Source organism: Columba livia, chromosome 3 (assembly GCF_036013475.1).
Source record: "Columba livia isolate bColLiv1 breed racing homer chromosome 3, bColLiv1.pat.W.v2, whole genome shotgun sequence".
In the NCBI taxonomy this organism is placed as follows: domain Eukaryota; kingdom Metazoa; phylum Chordata; class Aves; order Columbiformes; family Columbidae; genus Columba; species Columba livia.
In genome coordinates, this window is record NC_088604.1 from 51,849,794 (window position 1) to 51,872,674 (window position 22,881).

At 40.1% G+C, this 22,881-nt stretch overlaps 1 protein-coding gene across 4 annotated transcripts in view; it reads right to left on the reverse strand.

Annotated features, from left to right (window-relative positions):
* Window positions 1–22,881, reverse strand: part of ROS1 (ROS proto-oncogene 1, receptor tyrosine kinase) — a 78,349-nt gene that overhangs the window by 6,476 nt on the left and 48,992 nt on the right. For 3 of the 4 annotated variants that reach the window (XM_065056729.1, XM_065056728.1, XM_021294512.2), the window contains 9 exons: window positions 22,437–22,529; window positions 21,529–21,664; window positions 20,960–21,122; window positions 20,629–20,693; window positions 17,861–17,990; window positions 17,135–17,232; window positions 15,902–16,105; window positions 14,515–14,649; window positions 9,498–9,661 (listed from right to left, as the gene is read on the reverse strand). In XM_065056729.1, coding sequence (XP_064912801.1) covers window positions 9,498–9,661; window positions 14,515–14,649; window positions 15,902–16,105; window positions 17,135–17,232; window positions 17,861–17,990; window positions 20,629–20,693; window positions 20,960–21,122; window positions 21,529–21,664; window positions 22,437–22,529 — 1,188 coding nt within the window. Of the gene's footprint in view, window positions 1–9,497; window positions 9,662–14,514; window positions 14,650–15,901; window positions 16,106–17,134; window positions 17,233–17,860; window positions 17,991–20,628; window positions 20,694–20,959; window positions 21,123–21,528; window positions 21,665–22,436; window positions 22,530–22,881 lie in introns of those variants that run through there. The other variant, XM_065056730.1, reaches the window with a different exon arrangement.

Consider the following 22,881-nt stretch of genomic DNA (forward strand, 5'->3'; position numbering starts at 1 on the left):
ATCACTATCCGTACCTCCACAGGCAGTAATACAGTTATGAACACATGGTTTTCTTCTTTTAGTAGTAAAGATAGCCTGGCATAAAGCCAAAGTGATTTTAATCTGTACCTTTGTGTCACCCTGATAATAACACTGCTAAAGAGTCCTGTAACATAGGCAGTTCTCTGCCTACTAAATCGTTATGTATTGTCTCTCTAAAGGACTTGTAATATTGTCTTTCTAGAAGCTTAAACTTGGCAATCCAGTGTGTTTTCATAATTTCTGAAAACTTTATATTTTTTCCCTAATTTGATGCTGTTTACACATGCAGTTTCCTGAAGTCTATTGCAGGGGATAAACATTTTTCTAAATGTAAAAATACTAACTAAAGGCTCAAGTGATAATTGTTACCATTTTGTGGATTTACTTTTGTAACAGATACCTTCTTTTATTACACTCTCTCCTTTTTTTACATCATAACTAGAAAATGAAGCATGCAACATTCAAGGTTTTCTGTTCAAAACATACACAAGCATTGTGTTGTTGCACAAGACAATATGCAATTTATTACGTCACTATAATCACACATTCTCCCAAGCTATAAAGTCAGAAGTCTGTTCCACATGCTAGAGTCCATTAGGAAAGATTATCAGGAGAAGTCTGAAGGAGAATTTGGGTTTTAGGAACACATTAGCAAGAGGAGGACTGAGAAACAGAGCAAACTGTGGTCACATACCACAGTGACTGACAGCTATGAAAAATCATTTGATACTCACTTTGTCAGTTCAGGACTATTATGGCAATATTTAGTAATTCAATCCCAACAAAGACTTTACCAACCAGTACAGCTCTTTGTATTTGGCTTTTGTTTCATAAATCTTTTAATTGAAACCCTTTGGGGCAAGTTGCTTTGGAAAATGCATACTGGGAAATGCAGAGGGCATGTTTGCAGTAAACTCTTAGGAGAGAAACCTTAAAATAAGGACCCAAGTAAAACTGGGTATTTACAGACCAGACATATGCCGGCTGACCTGCCTAAGTATAGAACACTAGAGGAGCATTCAGATTTGTTTCCTGTATAAGTATCTGGAACTGATGAGGTGATGTTTACACAAATGTGAGTATGAGGTCACTGAGATATTTTTACCAGATATATAGATACATTACTAATTCTTTCCCCAACAGGTCTGAAGAACTGCAGAATGTATAAAATATTATAATCCTTTTTCAGCTTATGCCCCACTGCATTTCTCATTATAGAGAAAAAGAGCTAAAAATATCAAACACCTTGCCTTGGTTTTACTTTTTGACTTTGGGGACAAAATAAGCAGGAAGGATTATTTTTGCAGAATATTCTTACCCTATACAAAAACGGAGGAAGAATACAATGTTGACGTCCTTTCTTATGTGACATGACACATATGAACTACATATTGCCACTTTCACGATGAGATTTTTGACTACAAGTGCCCTTTCCTTCACTGTTGTGTCATCTCTTAGCACAATGTTCGGCACCTATGAAAGCTTAGCACCATTCTGCCATACAAGCCAAAAAATCTATGGAGATATGTCAGTAGTACCATGCTTGCCTCTCATGTAAGTCATCAAAGCAAGCAAATAATTTTTGCTTACTTAGCTAAATGATGGATGGAGGTAAAAGATAATTGAGTAACTGAGGAAAAAAAAAATCATTATATGTTATGAAATTTCTTGAGAAATGTGAGATCTAGAAGCTCCACCAATACCTTGGGAAGTCAGAAGTAAATGCAGAGAATTCTGAATAAATGTTGGAAGCTCCTTCCAAAAAACGTTAAGAATTTGAAGAAAGATAGAGAGAAGCTGGAGCGAGGAGGTAGGTCAGTATATTAACGAGATATCATTATTTTCCTTTCAGTTTTAACATTGCTAAAATTAGTTGATTGATGTATAGTCATGCTGGATTATACGTGAGTAAATGCAGGATAAACCATGTGATGTGATCCCCTCAGATTTCACAAGCAAAGCCTGGCTGACCCAACAAAACATCCCGAGACGAGGCGTCCAAGGAACACCTTCATGGAATCTGAAGTCGTGCTGGGGAGTAAGCTCCAAACACTTAAATCCTGGGGGGTTGTCTACGCCATGGACTGCTGCATAGTGTAGAGTTACCCATGTCTGCTTTGAACACCCTACCTCAGGGCAGGAGGCAGGCTAGCTCTGGCACTCCAGAACTTTGTACAGACTGAGAAGTACTCTGCTGAGGAGCAGGTTCCCACCGAGCTCCATGCTCTCTCAGGTAGACTGCTTTCAGTAACTAAAATGGCACATTCAAAGCTCAGCACTGTACTTGCATAGATACATGTTATCAGGTCCTAAATGTACGTAGCTTTGACGTTGATGAACACTTTTCCTAGTAGTGGTGTGCTTGAAGCACAACTTCTGAGCTGAATTGCAGGTAAATTAATCACAACACATCTCCCTGGAGGTAGGCAGAAGCTTACTGTAGAGACCCCCACATTAATTGACACAAGAAACTGGTCGCCTGACTCATACTAATGAGGGATGGAGTTTGCTTGCTCAGCCTCCTCTGAGGAGACTGGTCCCAGCCTGATAAAATCTCTGCTTCCCCCTCCCCAGTTTCAGCATCTCAGTCGGCTACTTCCTGCCACAGGGCAGCCAGGGTGCCGAGCTGGGTCACGTATCCTGCCTCACGGGTGCAGAGTGGCTTTCCTTGTCTGCTTCGTAGGCTGTGTGGGCTCACATGTTTTGAAGTCTTGCCTGGAAGGGTGCAAATTTTTGTGATGTCTTGATAAGCAGATGTTTTTTTGGGTGTTTAAGTTCAGAAGGTGACAACATAGAAGAAGAAAAAAAAAAAGTCCATAGAAAAGCTGATTGGTAGAGACTGAACAAACTGATCTAGAGATTTTGTTCTTCTAATCACAGCTATTTCAGGGCCAGATCCTCAGCTAGAGTGAATTAAAAACACTCCATAGAAAGTGATGGGATGCCACTGATTTACACCAGCTAAGTAGCCAGCCTGAGACGTTACTAATTCTAGGTAACACAATCCCCTATGATGCTTAACACCTTCAATATGGTAAGGTATTTGGAAGTGAAGCCATGTTTACTTTTTCCCACTAATATCCTCTTGCTTTTCTCATACCTGCTCTGCCCTTTGTCCCTGCCACACAAGGCACATTGTAGTAAACAAGAGAGTGACTGACTTACTGGCATGGCTGAAAGATGTGCCCCGCAGTTAACACATTCAAAAGACACATTTGATGACATATCTTTGTTAAGGACGTAAAAGGTAGCTGTTGAACCCTGACTTCTGCACCTCAGCTATGTTGGTAAGCTCAAGGAGACAGTTCCTGTGTAGGGAGTATTTTCCTGATACCTGCTGGCCACCTGGAGCTGGAGGTGCTGTGTTTCAGTTTCTGCACATTGCCAGTAAGAATATAAATAGAACAAATATATATCCGTTTTAATACTCCACTCTGTATTATATATCAGCAGAGATATATCTGTGTTTCCTGTCTAATGAAGCATATGATCTTGCATGGTTTGAGGGTGACTCACCAAGCTTTGCTATTCTGTCAGACACTAAAGGTGTTAAAAGTGAGAATTTTGCTCATCCTGCATTTCCACTGCACTAAACTGCTTGAAGAACTGACTACCTGTCTTTCTTCTTATTTTAATAGATTCTTCAGAGATCTGTGGAATGAAACCTCTGTGTACAAGAAGCTATCTTGGGAAATACAGATATAAACTTGTTTGTTATCTTGTTTATTATCATTTATAATATAAGAGCACAAAAAAAAGTCATTTACATATTTGCTGAAATACAATAAGGCTGTATAAACAGAAAAGCATCTCCCTTACCTCCCGCTTCTCTAGGTCACATACCAATATTCATTTTAATAAGTTTGAATCCCCAGATCTTACGTGTCTGGTTTAAGCTCCTTGACTAGGCTGCCTTACCAGTCAATGGAGAGAGAAGGAGGAATTAATCCCTTTGTAGAGCTGATTATTTCACATCCTCACCTTTACACAATAACACCCCCTGAACATGTCCACAACTCATTGGTGACTGTCAAACAGCCTAGACAGCCAGCATAAATGCAGTGCCTGGGTTTTAGTTACTTATATCTATACACCTATACTACACAAATGTCAGCTCCTATCATATAATCAGGGGTTTTTTTCCTCAGTCCAAGGCAAAATACTAACATGACTTTCCTTGCCATATCATATGGCTTGTGTGTGCTCTCTGGAACCAAACAGAATTTTTCTAGGGGGCAAATAAGAAATGATCACGTCACCAAGTCCCCCTTTTCGTGCAGTTTTGTAACCACTTGCTGTTTTGGAAGAAGCCTTTTCTCTGACCTCTGCTGGCTTTGGGTCAGCCACTCACTAAGCTAAGTGGGGAAGAGGATTACTGAATTTCAGAAAAATACAAAGGAGGCTAGGTTTTAAAAATGTCTCTTATCAACACATCTGATTTAGAGAAGCTTCCGTTTGTCCAAGTGATTACTTTAAGTTCAGAGAGGTGTGCAGAATAGTTTCTAAATTTGTCTGGTTTAGGAAAATAAACTGATGACTCTTACACAAAGAACAGCAAACCAGTACTACTCAGCCAGTAGAGAGGGCAGACAAATAATTAATGGTGAAATCACTGATTCCAGATTTTAATATAAAATCCCTTCAATATGAGGTTTTGCATTGAGATTTAAAAAAAAAAAATAAAAAGGTGACATTTTTAGTAAGTACCTTAATTACTGAAAAAAAAAAGTAAATACACCGAGCTAGTGGTTTTGGAACAAAAAGCAAAAAAAAAAAAAGGAAATATTACAAAATTCTAACTGTTTTATCTTCCCATATATTTCAAGCAGTATCTCCAGCTTAGAGATTAAAAAATGACAGTTTTGAGGCCAAATGTGTTTATTTTCAGTCTTTTGCCATGGATTTTCTCAGGCTCTCTCCAGCTGCCCTGCATCTCCTCTCACCAGAGGAGCCACTTCTAGCAGTAAAAGTGTGGTGCTGTGACACAGCTTCTCAGCAATCAGACTTTTTTTCCTTATAGGTCCAAAAAGGATTGTGGGGAGCAGTACTGATAAGAATAGTCCTCCTGGATCATAAAGGCAAGGAGCTGCTACAGCTGCTTATTGTCCAGTTGTCTGATGTCAGAAAAGATATTTGCCAAAACAAGCAGGTGTTTCTGTCCATAAAGGTGCATGCTTGGGGCCCAAAAACATATAGTGCTGTCTTATATGTGCAAATGTAAAACGCTATGTCTGAAAATAGATGGACTGGTTATTTTTACAGCAATCCTGTTAGCATGCTGATTCATGACATTTAATTTGCGTTCATTGAAACTGGGAGAAAAAGAGCGGATCTTTCAGCAATGAATGGGGACTCTGGTGATGGGGCCTCTGCTCAGTTGATTCCCACCAGATTTAAAACCCACCATTGTCTCAGTCCTCCAACTGGATAGTCCTTTCTTTACTCAAAAAAATATTGTTAATGCTACTTAATGCCCACAACCAATGTCCTGGAAAAGACTGTAAGAGCAAGGAGAAAAAACTCTGAACTGTTAGACCTGTGTCTGGTACTGAGTTTGCTTCTCTCCCTTCGGAAGCAGCAGTGCTAGGAGCTGCTGGTATTTCTCAGACATATTTATTGCCATTTGATGCCTCCTTTAGAAGGGTAACTCTTGCAATAACACACCCGGTGGCCCTTTTGCCATCTCCATGCTATCCCATTAGCGTGCTGTCTAGACCACTAACATACCGTCCATATTAGTTCACCCACACTTGCAAGCTGTGTGTCATACTGCACCAGCATTAATGTTGTTGAGAAAATCTAACGTTTTCCAGCTCTCACACCTATGAAACAGCACTGACAATATGTACAGACCTCATAAAGGTAAGGCTCAACAGAATTTGGAAGTTGTATGATTCTATGTAGGGCTAAGTATCACAGTTATTTTGAGGCCCGTTGTTCCACTTTGCTTGACATTTGGCTCTTACTCTGGAACCAAGTCTCCTGGTGAGAGCAAGTATTTCTTGGCAGGAAGCTCATGACAGGAGTTTCATTACACGCAAAGGCCAATGACCACATAACATTTTTGGAAAATGTTTTCCAGGACAATCCATCATGGAACAGTCTTTTGGATTATTTGTTTTGGCCGTCATCTTTCTACTACCACTACAAACACAAGAGGTACTTCAGTTAGTCCCAACTGAAAATGAATGCAAATTTTAAAAATTGTTTACTTATTATATAGTGTTTTACAAATCACAAACTGAGATACATTTCATGCCCCAAACTGTTTACACAGAGTCATAATGGAGCACGGATTTCAGTCCAGAAGCTTGACTAGAACCCGAATTGCCATTTAATTGCTTAAATCAATTGCACTTCTGAAGCCCATGTTTCACTGAACTCTGCTGCACAAGATTTACATTGCAGGCAGAAAAAACGTTGAATTAATCTAATGCTGGAGAGCTACAGAAAACTGACATGCATGTGTCCCTGAGCAGACAATCCAGCAACACTGAGACATCACCAAGACTCTAGGCCTTCAGTGAAGTATGCAGCATAACATTTTAACAGGCTTATAAAGCCTTCTTGGGGGAAGAGGCAAGTGTTTAACCTTTTAAAATATATTTAAATGGCAGGATGATATATAAATGAATAAAATTCAAGCTACACTGTCTCCTGATGGGTACTCCCTTTATGAAAATCACCACAAGAGACTGAGGAGAAGTTGAGAAGTTTCAAGAACCGAAGCATGAAAACAATGAATGGAAAAATAGTGAGAGTTGCTTTGCCATCCCACCCCAATGCAGATCCAGCAGTGGCTCTGTGGCAACAACAGCTGGGCAGAGCCTATGGAAAGGGAAGAACGGGAGGAAGCCACATGAGGGAACAGGGCTCGAGGAGAGAATGTGCTGAGCAAAACAGCCTGGCTCTGAGAGCCATTGCCAAAGCTCTGCCTGCATTGAATTGCCTTGCTTACCACAGTGGGCCAGATTTAACCAACTAGGTTATTATAAACAGGCTTAATGGAATCTGATTTAAGAAGTGACCACAGGCAACAGATTCCCTGAACATAACCTACGTTATGGAGTACCACTATTATTAAGACTAACCTGGAAGTCCATTATACAACAACATTTTCTGTAGTAAACCCTTTTTTCAAATTTTAGCCATTCAAACTGAGGCTTTGCATGGAAGCCTCAGTCCATATTTTTCTTTTCAATAGTCTGGCCATTTCTAAGAACACTACATTTCTCCCTGACTAAGCAATGGCTTTTTCTCTGAGATCTCTGCTGTATGGAAGAACCCGAAAAATTGGCAAAATAATGTCTTTTACTTTAAAAATATGAATTTGTCATCCCAGTGAAAGTAGTGATTTGGCTAGATTGAGCAAGTTAACAGCTGGCACATGCTAAGCAGAGACTTGCACTGAAACGAAAATCCTTTCATGTTACACCTGTGCCAGGCCTGCTATTCCAGCTTCTTTCCCCAACTCTCAGGAGCAGGAGGGCAGGCTTGTATTTAAAATATTCAGCCCAGCTAAAGATTTTAACAGGTACCGCTGCAGTGCCACAAGAATTTCTTAACGCACTTAGTTTTCACGTCTCTGTGCCCAGGGAGTTAGGGAATACAGAGCAGAGATGTCTAAGCTCGGAAACCACACTAGCTCAGGAGTAGGTGCAAGCAGTTGAATCAGTACAGTCCTGTGTCCAGTGGATGTTGTGTTCCTGTAGCCGTCTGAAAAGTAAAGGTCTAATCTGAGATGCCGTGTCCAAGTCGAATATGGCAAGTCACCTAGATTCCAGACATCATTGATGGAGAGAAACGCAAAAGGTGACCCCTTTCATGCTATGATACATCCATAAAACATAGGAGTTGTCACTCTCTGGAGATGTCTGTTTCTGCCTCTGACTACGGAGATATCTTAGCTAATATGTCCTAGCTTCTAGACAGCTGTATTTAGGTGAGATGAAGCCCATCCAAAATGTGAGGCCTATTAGCTTGGGCATAGTGCCTAATTAATTGGCTGTAATCCTTTCCTGAGCTAATGCCAGGCCTAGATTTGTGCCAGATTAAATGTCTCTTTCCTGAACTTCACTATTCACAGTGAAGATGCCCTTAAAAAAACTAAGAAATTACACTAAATGCAAATACACAAACCTTTTCATTATATATAAAGGTGCAAGATCAGCTGTTAAAAAAGTAGAAAACGATAGGTTATGATAATGATAGCAAAATATCAACTAGACTATAATTAACTGAGCATTTGACATTGCTGGGGAATTGTTTATAGGTAGAATCCTATGGAAAAATGACTACATAGTTGTGTAATTGAGTACTGAGCCACTCCCGAAATAGATCAGGAAGTTTTTAGGAAATCCTGATGTATCAAAACAGCTTATAAAACAGGGTGAGTGCCTAGACCAACAACATTTTGTGAAGGAAAAAGAAACAAAACAAAACAAGAAACAAAAAATAGAGTCTTCAGATATTTTAGAAACAACTAGTTTTTGCATTTTTAGAATAGAAAGTAATACTTTTAACAATAAATATTTTCATTAGTAAACCATAGAATGCAAACAGATTAAATTAAATTAAAAGAAAAAAAAACACCCTCTGAAACAGAAGTGAAATAATAAAAACTTCCTTTTTGTAGATTTACAGATCACATTGTTTACTAAGACTTCGCATTTTCTCAAAGTTTAGCCAGTCAGGAATTACTGTTTCTTGTTCTTGCCTAGAAAAGGATGTTCATTTCCATGTTTAGATGATTTGAATCACAGTTGCACAGATGACTTCAAATTTACCATCACCTATTATTTTTTTAATTCCTGTCTTCACAATCTTAATAATGTTCTTGTATAATTGAGCTTTGTTGTGTCTCATGTCTTAAGTATATCTTTCCTAACAACACTTAGTTCTATTCATTCCCAGTTTGCAGAGCACAGATATGGTGTGACTCCTGACTGGAGCTGTCAGTTTGGGCTAGGATCAAGGCTGCCCTTACTTAGGTACCTTATTTATGCTTCACTTTCTGACAACTACTGAATCAGTGCTCCCAAAGTAAGTGCCTAACTGCCATGTTTACCTGATGGAGAGGAAGTAGATGCCTTTGAAATTGGAACAGACTTCCACTCAGAAGCCTTCTAAGGCTCTCCTGGATGTACAAGGATCTTAAGCATTTCCTTTAGTGGAACAGGGTCATTAAGAATCAAAAATGTAGATGCAAGCTGGATGTCTCTGTGAAGCAGGCCCAGTTGCAACCTCATTGGGGTCTTTTTGTTTGGTAATTTTATATGTGCTTTACCTAATGCATCATACCTAATGGCACCTAGTGAATCGTTACAAGTTCATTATGAGAGAGGTAAATCTTTGGCTTCCCCATCTTATAGGCAGAGAATTTGAGGTGGTGACAAATGCAGTGAAAAGAACTGCTGAATCCCACTCTGTTAGTGGGGAAGAGGTCATGGGGACAGCAAGTGCTGGCCCAGACTCACCTTCAAAAGCTTGGTTGATGACTCCAGTTGCTACCTGTTTGTCTTCAAGGTGGTGGATAAAGGACAGTGGAGAGTGTCTTATCTCTTGCAGTTTGTCCTGAATATATGCAAAAGTAGGTCTACTGTGAGGTTCTTGGGCCCAGCATCTTGTCATTAAATCACATCTGGAAAAAAAAAAAAAAGTTAAAATGCAAACAGAAAATATAATAGAATCATTCATCTCAATAGTTAACATTAAATCACCTGAGAAGAAAGTCTGGCCTAGATTTTAATTTCCAAAAACTTTATATGTTGTACAAAGACTATCATCAGCTGCTGAGGGAAGGAAAAGCAGATTAAAGATCGCTTGTCAGGAATACTCACTATGAATGCTTTTAATTTTTTAAAGATGGATATTTTTGAGATTGTGAGCATCTATAACATTAAAAAAGACACATTTGCCATTAAAATCTGCTTCCACCAAAGAAGTCACCAATATTTTCGAAGAAATGAGACAAAGAGGCAATTCTTCCACAATAGAAAAAAAAAAAAAAAATAAAGATGCCTAAACCTAGAATTTACTCTGAAGTTATCAGGTTATTTAATCCTCCTTCAGCTTGTGGTACCTTAAATTTAGGGGAAGTTCAACACAAACCCTTCAGTAGAGAGAGGGTTAATTTAGACTTCTGCCTCCAGACCAAAACAAATAGGGATAAGATTTCCTATCAAAGGCAAAAATGGTATGAGTTTCCTCCCAGTGCAGGGATCACAGCCCACCTTGCACAACACTATCTGTACCATTCAGTGGAAAACTGCCCCTCCTGTTTGTCTAAAGGACAGGGCTGATTTATATTGCTTACTCAAGGTGAGTCCAGGCTACACAAAACCAAATCCTACAAAAGCCAGGGTGAGCCACGCTGAAAACCAAAACACAGCCAGCACCTGGACGTGCAAATTGTTGGAACTGGAGAGAGGTCTTAGAGTCTCAAAACCCCAGAGTGTCGTTTGAGCAGCCAGTGAAAGGCCAGTTTAGGAAGCTGCTACTGGAATGTGGAGTATTCACCTCTAAGCCCTAAGTTCAAATCCTCCCCTGACAAGCAACGTCCCAGATCTGCTGCTATGTGACACCAGCCACTACTGAGTTATGTGAAATGAACTGGCTTGCTCAGATCCTTGCTCACCCATCTTTAAAAGGAGACTGCTGTCCTTCCACACAATTGGGTATTTTACAAAACCTGTGGTAACAGATGGGAGTAATCTTGACTTCTGATTTTTCAATAATATCAAAATTGGGTGAGAAATGTGAGTAGAAAAATTGTTTCAAAACCACTTTACGTTGTCCTGTATTGTGTGGTTGTGGAGCTGGACAGAATGTTTCTTTTTTTTCAAAAGGATCCAATGAAAACTTGAAAATCCATTTTAAGAATTTAAAAATGTGATAATGACTTCTTAATGCTCTGAATCACTTCATCTGCTTACCTTCAGGTGTACTGTTTTTTGATGACCCTGAAAATATAGATGGAAAAGTACTGAATAGGACTCAAAGTGAAATAACACTAATTTTACTTCTGCTGCCAGCAAAGCGTCTGTCACATGGAATTTGAAAGTCAGCCTTGGGTGCTGGAACGCAAACAATCTGTTTTCTGGTGGTGCTGGTTAGTAGGATATCCAATAAAAAAACGTGAGTTCAGGTTAGAACTTGGACTCTTATGAGCAGAGCCTTGTGCAAGGTGCACAAGGAATGAAGGAAATGAAGTGCAATGAAGGAAAAGAGCTGACTAAGTACTCTGCTCCTCCGATGGAAAGGAACAAACAGCCACAGGCCAATGGAGGGAGAAAGAAACAGAAAATGATACATAAGTCATAGACTCATAAACTGGTTTGGGTTGGAAAGGGCCTTCAAAGATCATCTAGCCCAACCCCACTGCCATAGGCAGGGACACTTCCACTAGACCAGGTTGCTGAAAGCCCCATCCAACCTGGCCTTGAACACTTCCATGGATGGGGCATCTACAACTTCTCTGGGCAGCCTGTTCCAGGGCCTCACCTTCTTCTTTGTATAGAATCTAAATGTACCCTCTTTTCATTTATGACATACGAACATGACAAAAATGGATTCTGAATATTTTTGTATTCCTAAGACCAATCTCTATATTTCAAAATAACAATTTTTTTATTGGACAATATGCTTTATAAAGCTGTTCAGTTTTGTTATTGAGTGGGGATATTCATTGCTGCCAAAACATTCAGGACTAGAATTTTCTCATTTTAATTATATTCCATATTCTTATTTGAAAGAACTTGCTGGTGGGCTTAAAATATTAATAGCAGATATAACTGATATTGTTCATGAAGTGCTTAATTCAGATAAGCTTTGGGTTTCTAACACCAAAAACTTTCATGCTTTCTCAGAAGATATCTACAAATTTTGCATGAACAGCTGTTTGTGGCACGATATTTAGCTTTTAAGGCATGTTGTGACATCCAAAGTTTTAAGTCACGTGGCATAAACTTTCATTAACCCAGAAAGGCATCAACATGATGCAGGTGAAAAGTCAGGTTAATATGCCAAGATATATATAAACGATGGCTTGAAACATTCCTATATTTTTTTGGGAGCCAAACATGGGCTAGCAAATAGTACACCCCTTCAGTATGAGAATGAGACTCAGACGGTTCCCTTACATCATGGGGAAAGCTTTTCAGGAAGAAATGAAAAATAACAGATTCAAACACAACACTAGCTGAAGGTTTATGTTAGGTTTAAGAACCAAGTAGCAAAAGCTTTTAATTAGCAAACTAAAGTTTCTTCATCAAACTTAGTTGTGTATCTTTGCATGGGACTGAGCATTTGGTGAAACCACAGCCAGTCAGCAAGCGGCATCAGGCCTGTACAAATTCTCCTGACTGTAATCCACTGCCTTTGAGGATCTATGTTAAGTTAGCTCAGTTCAGTCCCAACCTTGGCATACTCCTGCATGCAAGCCTCACTATCAGGTGGCTGTGCTAGATGCGGATCTCTGACTGCGAAAGTAGTGCCATTCATACATCTAATCCATCTCACTAAATGAGGCTCATTTCTAGATCCCCAAGCCCCTTTTCCAATTCATTAGCAATCTTTACTTATCCATGCTTCTTTGGGGGAAAGCAAACGATTACTCCCTGGAGTAATAACTTGTGAAAGCGAGGGGGAGTATTTCTCCCCCCTGCCCCCAAAAAAAATGCAATCCCACTTCCTTAGTGATTTTACGCCCCAAGGTTTCTGTGTCAGCCCTACTTGCCCTTGCAATGTAAGCCTACCACAGATTCCTAAACACTTCTCAGCTGAAGTAGTTTGGCCTTTGAACTCTCTTCCTATCGGTGATGGTTTGTTTTGTCAAATGACAATGAGCAAGCCAAAGTGCTGAGGAGACAATTACAGACTGCTGGTGTCCTGATGCAGGTTCAAAACCACAAGGAGGGAAGCAGGAATGTCAAGAATCCCAGCATGCCATTAATGACCCAGCAAAGTAGCAAAAAGCTATTTATGCTACTGACAGAAGATGTGTACAGGTGCTGAGTGTTCACCAAATGAGATAAAAGATGGTATAGGAGTCTAAGAGCTCATTCAGCCCCTTGGCTTTCAAAAATTACGTTACTGCTATTAGGCCCTGATCCTACAAGCTGCAACAGGCAGACCAGTGTTTAAGCCCTACCTTCTGGGCTAAATTTAAGATCTGGGACCGTAAAAATGACTTCAAGCGAAGTTTTCTTGATTCTTCTGAAGATCTGATTGCGTGTTTTAAAGGCAACTTCTAAGCCTCTGTGTGAGCTTGAATATCACACTAGTACATAGTCATACATTACCTCCTGTGCTTTTTTGTTCACAGGACACTTGTCAGGAATTTTTTGAGGAAACCTTTTTCAGCAAAAAAATATTGAAACTGAAATTCCTTTGGGCTTTCATTTGTTCTGTGACTTCCAGTTTTGACCCTATTCTTAAAAGAAAATCCTTATCTCTTCAGCTCTTCAGTTCCTCCAAGTGCTAAAGCTTACTTCAAAAAAAAATTATTGCTAATATGGTGCTTCAGCTATGCTTACATAATGATAAATAATCACCCTCTCTGGAACTCAGAGCATGGTAATTATGTGCGACCTATCACAGAGATCCGGGCTTGCCAATCACAGAATTATTCTCAATCCATTTCCTCAGCCCCAGGAGTAAGAATTGTGCGCTTTAAGTAGCCTGACCTTCAGCTGGTAGGACCTGTTGTGAAGTGCATTGCTGTGACTGCTTGTGCAGAGTGGGTGATATAGGAATTGCAACATGAAATTAGACAATACTGAGTGATCACTGGGCTCAGGTTCAACTTCCTTCCTTGTACGCTTCTGTCCAGTATGGGTTTGATCCACTATATGTATTCATTTTATTCTTTTAGTTGCAAGAATTTTGCAATTAAAGCCAAACTTTGTGCTCAAGAGACAAATGGAAATTGAAAGCTTCGTTTTTACAGTTCAGTGAAAAACTAACCAGAAGTGCAGGCTTCCCCTTTGCTGTACTGCTTCAGCTTTTCTATTGTCTTTTGTAAGAGCTATATCTGCAGAGAGAGCACAGTTTATTTTCCATGTATGCTCTAATATTAGCTTAATTCTTGCAACTACCATAGAGAAAGCCAGTTATATCTGCTACTAAAGGCACATGGTGTACAGGGACCAGCAAATACTTTTTAAAGCCATCTTAACTTTTAACCAATGCCATCAGGCACACTCAGCCTGTTGTCACATTACTACCAGATTCATGCTCAAAACTAACTTTACATTGTGTCTGAAATATCCACCATTCACCTTCAACACTTAAATTCTTACTCACAAGCAGCACTACTGGGTGAGTTAGTAGTGGGTTGGCAGCTACAAGTGCTAGCTGTTTTATCCGAAAAAAAACATGGAGGACATTGAACTCTTAATGGGAATAAGTAACATTCAAAATGATGGCCATTTGGCAATAAGCCTCATGCTTCTTGTAAATATTACCAAAAATATTTAAACAAAATTAACTTACAGGTCATCAGGACAGTTATCTGGAGATTCCAGCCTTCCTCCGGATCGTACATGCTGTAAAACTTCTGTATTGGAGAAACCTGGATATGGTTGTTGACCCAAAGTTAATGTTTCCCACACTAAGACTCCAAAAGCCCTAAGAAACATCGACAAAAAAAATTAATTACCATAGTTATTATGAACAATCTCCTCATAAACAGTTACAGTGTCTCTAACCTAAGACTCAGTTACAAAAATTAGGAGTAAGAAGTTTTAATTTTTTGTGAAACGATTCATACTTCCTTAAGCCAGCCTCTGGAATAGCTAAAATAAATGTGTATAACTGACACAATTTCCCAGACTCACAGAGATGCAGCTTAAAAGGCACTGAGAGCCCACAACTTCCCCCGGCAATGCTCTCTGGTTGAGCAAGTCCTCACTGAAACAAGGGTTTAGAAATCTCTAGAGGTGTGGTTGGAAATGGAGAGAGACACGTTCTCCTAAGCACCACTCATTAAACAGTCAGCACCTCATTTGGTTTGGCACAGAGCACAGAACCACTTGCTTAGATAAATGTAAGAGTGCCAGTCAAATGGATGGGCTGCAGGAGCTGAGGACTTGGACAAGATCACAGAATCACAGAATCACAGAATGGCTGGGGCTGTAAGGGACCTCTGGAAATCAGCTATTCCAATCTACCTGCCAAAGTATGTACACCTGGAGCAGATTGCACAGGAAAATTAGTGCACTATAGCCCACCATGAGTACCTACGGCTGCCAAAATCTAAATTTGTGTGAAACTCAGGTTTAATGGATCTAGTCCTTTTTTTTTTATTCTCATCCCCCACCATACCTCTTCCCGACAAGGCGTCTCGGCTTGGTCATCATAAACTCAAACCCACCCAGATATAAACCTTTAGTAAATTTCTGTAGCAAAGTACTATGATGCTCCCCTGATGATGCTGAGAAAATTTGGCTTCAAAATAAAGAAATCACCAGAAGCGGGTAAAACGTTAACAGGAAAGTATTCTGCTGTAGGAAGGAAATGTCAATCAACCTAATGGAAAACAGAATGGAACAGCATGCAGGCAATCAATTTACTGACTGATCAAGCAAAAATTATGCTGTGGGCCTAGAACAAAGTTGTTTAATTGAGTGACACTACCTCTTTCCAGGCAGAATCCAAAGGTAGAACTCAAAGCATTAAGAAATATAACCATGCAGGTACTGTCATGATGACAAACTTTTCATTAGTTCATTAAAATATCACTTAGGAGGAAATCTGCCTTAGCCTAAAAATTATTACGGATGGCAGTATACTACCTTATCATTCTCCCTGTAAACCAATATTTTCTTGCTGTGGGATTTAGTATGATTATTCCCACAGCTGTGTGACTGCTACAACTCACCAGACATCAGAGCGATTTGTAAAGACACCATCAATGAGGCTTTCAGGAGCCATCCATCTGACAGGGAGCAGGCCTTCTCCTCTTTTCCTGTAATAATCGTTTTTATAGACATCTCTGGCAAGTCCAAAATCACCAATCTTTACTACACGGGAGGAGTTCTCGTATCTTTTTTCAGACACAAGACAGTTGCGAGCAGCCAGGTCCCTGATTAGAAAGGCAGAAACAAGATGTGTCCAGGTGGGTTTTGAATGTCTCCAGAGTAGGAGATTCCACAACCCCCCTGGGCAGCCTGTTACAGTGTTCTGATACCCTTACTGAGAAGATGTTTCTTTTCAAATTTAAGTGAAACCTCTTGTGTTCCAGTTTGAACCCATTACCCCTTGTCCTACCGTTGGTTGTCACCGAGAAGAGCCTGGCTCCATCCTCGTGACACTCACCCTTTACATATTTGTAAACATTAATGAGGTCACCCCTCAGCCTCCTCTTCTCCAAGCTAAAGGGACCCAGCTCCCTCAGCCTTTCCTCGTAAGGGAGATGCTCCACTCCCTTAATCATCTTTGTTGCCCTGTGCTGGACCCTCTCCAGCACTTCCCTGTCCTTCTTGAACTGAGGGGCCCAGAACCGGACACAATATTCCAGGTGCGGTCTCACCAAGCATTGTATGATAGCTCAGGTCAGAAGGGATCTATGGAGATCATCTTGTTCAACCCTCTTTTCAGAGCAATTCCAACCTTGAGGTTGCATCAAGTGGCTTAGGGCCTCATCCAGTTAAGTTCTGCGTATCTTCAAGACTGGAAATGGTACAGCCTTGCCCTACAACCTGTTCCAGCGATTGATCCTGCACATTGTGAACAATATAGTCTGGTTTGTCTTGCTGGAACTTGTGCCTGTTGGTTCTCTTCATTTCCCTGCGAATCTCTGAGAAAAGCCTGACTCTGTGTTCTCTGTAGCTACCTGTTAGGCAGATGAAAACAGTAAATGGATCTCCCCTCTTGCCCCTCCCTTGGTTGCACAGGATATGATTCTTGCCTAGGGTGCAACAAGTACTGGATTCAGATCTTAGAGTAGCCCACCATTTTGTGACACAACTTTTTTTAGCAGAAAAGCATAGCAAATTTTACTCCAGAGCTCTCATCTTCCCTGTTACATCTTCTAGGCATTTTTTCCCAAGTAAGATAATTGGTCCTGATATTGTGGGTAAACCTTGGAAAACTAAGGAAATGAGTCTTGTACCTGTGTATAAAATGCATTTTCTCTAAATAGACACAGCCTTTGCAAATATCCAAACATATATCCAAGAGATCAGTCACTGTCAGTAAGGGACTCTGGGGCTACAAAAAACAAAAATGGAAGTTAGCCGTGTCTTCCAACTTTACAAGCTCAGAACAACAACCTCCTCATGCAAAAATGGTATCGTTTCCTCATTTGTAATGTATAGGATTTTTCCAAAACATGCAAAGAACAGGTACAAAATCTCTGGATGTCAACACAGTGAATTCTAATTACCAACACAGTAAACTGCCAAATCACCGCAGTGCAAGGCAGGTGAATACATCCCATTCTTTGATTTGGGGCTAAAAATATCCTGGGACCTTCAGAATTATTTCTTCACTATAGTGGAAGAAATGAGACCCTGAAAATTTCCTCCCACTATCAAATCAGGTTTGCTTGCTGTTCTATTATTCAGTAAAATACTATTATCCTATTACTCAGCAGACATCTCACTACTGAAAACACAATTTTGGTCAGTGACCTAATGACATTCAATCTGGTTCACAGCAACTCTAAATGCAAGGTCAGCACTCAACATCGAGGTCCCAGGGTAGTAGGGAAACGTCAGGTCAGATCTTGCAGGTACATAAACAGCTGAACATCAGGATGGCCTCTGAGAGAGGGAAAAACTGAGAACCTGTGGGCAGTTACAGGTTAAAAATATGTGTCTTATGGTCTTCAACCTACCTTTTGCTTTCTGGCTCCTCGTAAATAGCTAAGTAGATCCCCTCCTTCCATCAGCTCCAATATAAGGTACTGAGGTTCATTTAACAGGCAGACACCAAGTAACTTCAGAATGTGAGGGTGATCAAATTTACTGAAAAGGAAGACACAGCTGTAAGATTCCATATAAGAAATCCAGTTGGTTGATGGCTAATAAAGTCCATATAGCTGGAAGCAATGAATGAGCAGTTTGGCCTTTACAATCCTGCCTCTACCAACAACATGATTTATCAGCTCACAGTGCCTGGATTTGCTCAGTCACAGGGAGAGTTCAGGGACATCCTTTCAAGACATGGGCTTACACTGTACCTTGATGGGTACTCTAATGCATGTGTATGTATTAAAAGCACACTTCATTATATTTCCAGAAAGCAAAGAAAGGTAGCCAAATGGCAATCTTGTCTAGGAATAACGTGAATTGCCACCTGCACATTAAAGGTATCTGTATTATTTTAATAGAGTACTTTTACTACTATATTCATAGTAGAACTGCTGATTCAGAGAAATACGCAGAGAAAGGAAGAGCACGAGGTGCAACATATTATTCTCACAGTTCAGAGGAGGACTGTTTCTCACAGTACATTTTCAAGAGAAACAAAATATGCATGAGAAATACTTGCAGATATACTAGTGATTGTCCGCGTATGTCCAAAGAGAGGGGGATTAGCACAGAGCAATGAGCACTCTCAGATCTAGCACTTCTCAAAGAATGAAGAATATTTATAGCCTCTGTCAGTGCCTGTGTTCTTACAATCACATTTATTGTGTTAGAAAATGGTGTTCCCTTTGCACTGCTGTGTGAAATGACTTGCACCAGCAGTCAGAGAAACTTGACTCTGTTGGGGGAAACCGTTGGTGTCTAAAATGCTGTCAAGTACACCAATGTAAACAAACAAATAAAACAGAGGGACAGTTTCCTTCTAACCTCTTTCAATTCACATATTATTAGGTGTGGGCAGGGACTCTAGAGAAAACTGTGAATTTGAACTTGACAGCTCCCCCAGCCCCTAACACATACCTCTCAATCAGCCAAATTTCAGCACTCCCAAGACCAGAAACAGGGGAAGGAGCACCTGGAACTTTCCTTACAGCTCACGCAGACCTTTCTCCACAGAGCTGTCATTCCTGACTTCCCAAGTCATGGGATACACACAAGAATTTGCTACATATATTTGTATACAAAGGACTCACCAATAATCAATATGAAATGACTTTTTGAAATACAGGCAACTCAATTTCCCCATTGCTGCGTAGAATTAATGGAAGAAACAAATAGTCCTTGCTTAACTGGGACAGTATCCCTAACACTACAATCCAAATTTTAATGAACATCCAAAAAAAAAAAAAAGCTACATTTAAATATCTAGCATCAACATTTGTAAGCAATCAGGTCCACTTATTTTTCCTTTCTGCTCTTGGTTTCATTTATGAGACCTTACAGATGAACATCAAGAAACATCATTTAAGCCCTCCATGAGGGAATGAAATCATTCTTTTTTCACATTAAAAAGTGAAAGATTTAAAACATCTAAAACATACTTATTTAAAAACAATATTGTTTAATGGAAATATATAATGTTTTAACTTCTTTGTTCTCTTTGTTACTATGCCTGATTGTATTGGTGTACATCAATGCTTACATTTAAATGTATTAATTTCCAATTATATATTTTTCCATGATTTCTAGTTTTGGATTATTAGCTGCAACAAGAAAGCAGTATTGGGGAATCTTCAGAGACTTTGAACTATGGATACGTATAATTTCCACACTACATAGAAAAGAAACCTTAACTAGGTTTATGACTGCTAGGTAGACTAAAAATAGATTGTAGGAAGTTTACACACGAAACTTACTATTTCCCATTAATTTACATTTTAATGACATGGATCCATATTGGTTTTCAGGGGTCTTTTATCTCATTCAGTGTATGGTATGTGGAAAAAGGCGAAAAATGCAAGATATTTTTTTACAAGTATGTAGGTACAAAAAAGAATGCCATGAAAACAAATTTCAAATGTAATAACATTATGTTTTCTGTGTAGGATATGAATTCCTTCATTTTTCAAAAGATGCTTCTAATTCTGCGTTCATGAATATTAAGGCAGAGAAGTGCAGAAGTGCATCTGAAAACTAAACCACATTCTCAGTCTTATGTTACCAGCTGAAAACTCAGCCAAACTTCTAATTGTTTTCATGAAGGCTCTGGAAAACCAGATTTCTAGCTAACAATCAGACTATGTGAAATTCTCGCACTGATGACAGACACATTGTTTTTTTAAGTCTGCTTCAATAGAAGAGGTATGTGGCAACCTCTAGTGGTAAGTATGTACATTTTTAAAAAACAGTTACTTGAAACTTCAAGGCACCAGCTGGTTCTGATATTTTTATTTTGGTAAAATGGGATTAGCCAAATGTTACCCAATTGCCTTTAACAACAAATGCAGTTATAAGGAAGCAAAGATACTGAAATAATCTGTACAAACCCAATAAATCCATGACATGAGCACACTGAACTTGCTGTCTGTATGTTAAATTTTGCTAATCAGTTTCATAGTTTTATTTTTAAAATATTAACCAACAGGGATTTAATTCTTTTTCAGAAAGAGGAGAACACACACAAAACACCACAGTAATTTGTTTAGAGGAAAGTGTTACTTTCATTCCTCTTGAAGGCCACCACGCTCACATGATACTGGCTCCAAAGGGTGTCTAGTGGCAGAGCTGTCCCTACCTCATTAAGTGTGCCTCCTTCAAGAATTCACTCTTCTCGTGGTCTGTCGCACCCTTCTTCAAAGTCTACTCAATAGAAAGCAAAAGTGTAATAGCACTTAGGTCACCACCACCATTACCATGTAGCACTTAAGTAATCAGACATAGACATGGCCTTAAAATACACATTTAGCAATCATTACAAGGAGATAGGCCCAGCCCTGAGTGACTTGCAAGAAATACTGCAGGAAAATACCCAAATCTGTCAACACCTGTTTCTGTGGTTTAACCTTTGAGCCAAATCCCTCTGCCCACCCCACTCTGTTGCCAAAGGAATGCATAGCTGCAAGTACCTTGACTGCTACTTTGGATTCTCCACTTCCATCTGCCAGGATGTCTACTGCAGTCCCTTCATACACCTCTCCAAATGCTCCACTTCCTAACAATTTGTGTAAGTTCAGTTTGTCCCGAGGGAAAGCTGGCAATGATTCAATCTCTGCTTGAGAAGGAAGAGTGCTACAAAACAGCAATAGTAGTCACTTGTTCATACCTAAGAATGTTTGAAATGTTATTAAAATTCTTCCTTAAATGAATCTGGTACTATTTGTCTCATTTGATACATTTAAAGGGAGCTCAAGTGAGGCCTGGATGCTTTGGAAGCAATTGTAAAATATTAGGTGTTCTACCTTCCCCGTGTACTTGTGTTTCTTGCCAATGTGAGTGTGCAGGGTGGGCTGGGGGCGACCCAGGCCAGGGTGCACACCAGAGAGCCAATGTGGCATGGTGTACTTCAGAGCACACCTGCCCTGCAGTGCAGATGCAGCCCTTAACTCCACCCTGAGGTCTCATTGATGAAAACTAGTCCAGGGAAGCCCTCTTAGATGTTTTTGTCCTGAAAAATAAATTTGCTCCAGGAACATACCTTACAGCATAACAGGCGTTGGCTAGTCCCACTGTCTCAGCCATCCTCCTGAGTCGAGCTAATTCTTTATCTTCCTCCATAAACACTATCTGCCCAGGCATGGCCTGTTTTCCGAATTTCCATCTTTGGTGCCATACTGGAACAGAAAATCATCAGACATTTCACTCTGAGAGCACCCCAGTGTGCAAGCAGGCTGAAAGGCTACAGATGTTTTGGTATTCTGCTCAATATGATCCCTCAGCAGCTCATGTAAGCAAGACATTTCTGTCTGGTCACCATCTTTTTCCCACAAAACACAGATAACTGGTCCTTGAGCTGAGAAATTAGTCAAGACCTGAACACAAAGGGCTACTGCTGTATCTCAGGGAGAGGGTGAGGAGTGAGAGGGCAGGACCACCACATACAGACACCTACATCTCAGGGTAATCTCTACATGAGTAGAGATCAGTAACTATGCCTACATTTATACAGTCCTAAAATTACATTCGGTCCTTTGAAGGCAACCGCGAGGCTGATGTAGCCCCCAGCGAAAATGAGTTTGACACCCCCGCTCTACATCCTGTCTTCAGGCACAAAGCTTAAGAGAAAAAAAAAATGGGATCCTTTGCAGAATAAAAGCAGTATCCAACTTGAGAGTTCCTTCAGCAATCCTGTGTTCTTCTTGCAGGGAATCGACAGCAAGAGCTGCCTGAGGATAGCGTGAATTGGAATCCTGCCCTTGATATTGAAAACACAATCCACCATCTCTAGGGCCTCAAAGGATGAGAAAATACAAATTCCTGTCAGCTCTTACCCTGGGGATTTTTCAGCATTTCCCTAAACCTAGAGGCTGATCATGTCCCACCATTTGAACTGCCTTTTGCTGAGACCTGGCAAACCAAGGATATGCGAAAAACTCAGCTGCATACCAAAGCCAAATAGCGTGGCCGCAGTCAAGCTCAGCACGACAGCTCCGCTCACAGCAGCAATGGCAATGATGGTGTCTGGGGAGATAACTGTATCTATTAAATAGAAGGGGAAAATTGGTTAGTGACTCTGTACACAAACAAAATCAGTCCTAAAGAGCTGAGCAAACCTGAGAGAACCCTTGAGCTGCCTGCTGTGTAAATGTTTTCATCTGCACAAAGTTCTCTTGCAAGCTGTATGTAGATGTCTACATTTGGTCAAACTAATCTTAATCCCACAGCTCTGAGCCACTCCTGTGGTGATGATCTACTGTGTACATGGAAAGAGAAAATGCTGAACTGTTTAATCACTCCAGGTGGGATTTTCAAAAACACTCACAAACTTCAGGTCCAAAGTTCTGTCTAAGGGCAAAAAGTAATCCTCACATCTTTACCTGGTGTGGGAGCT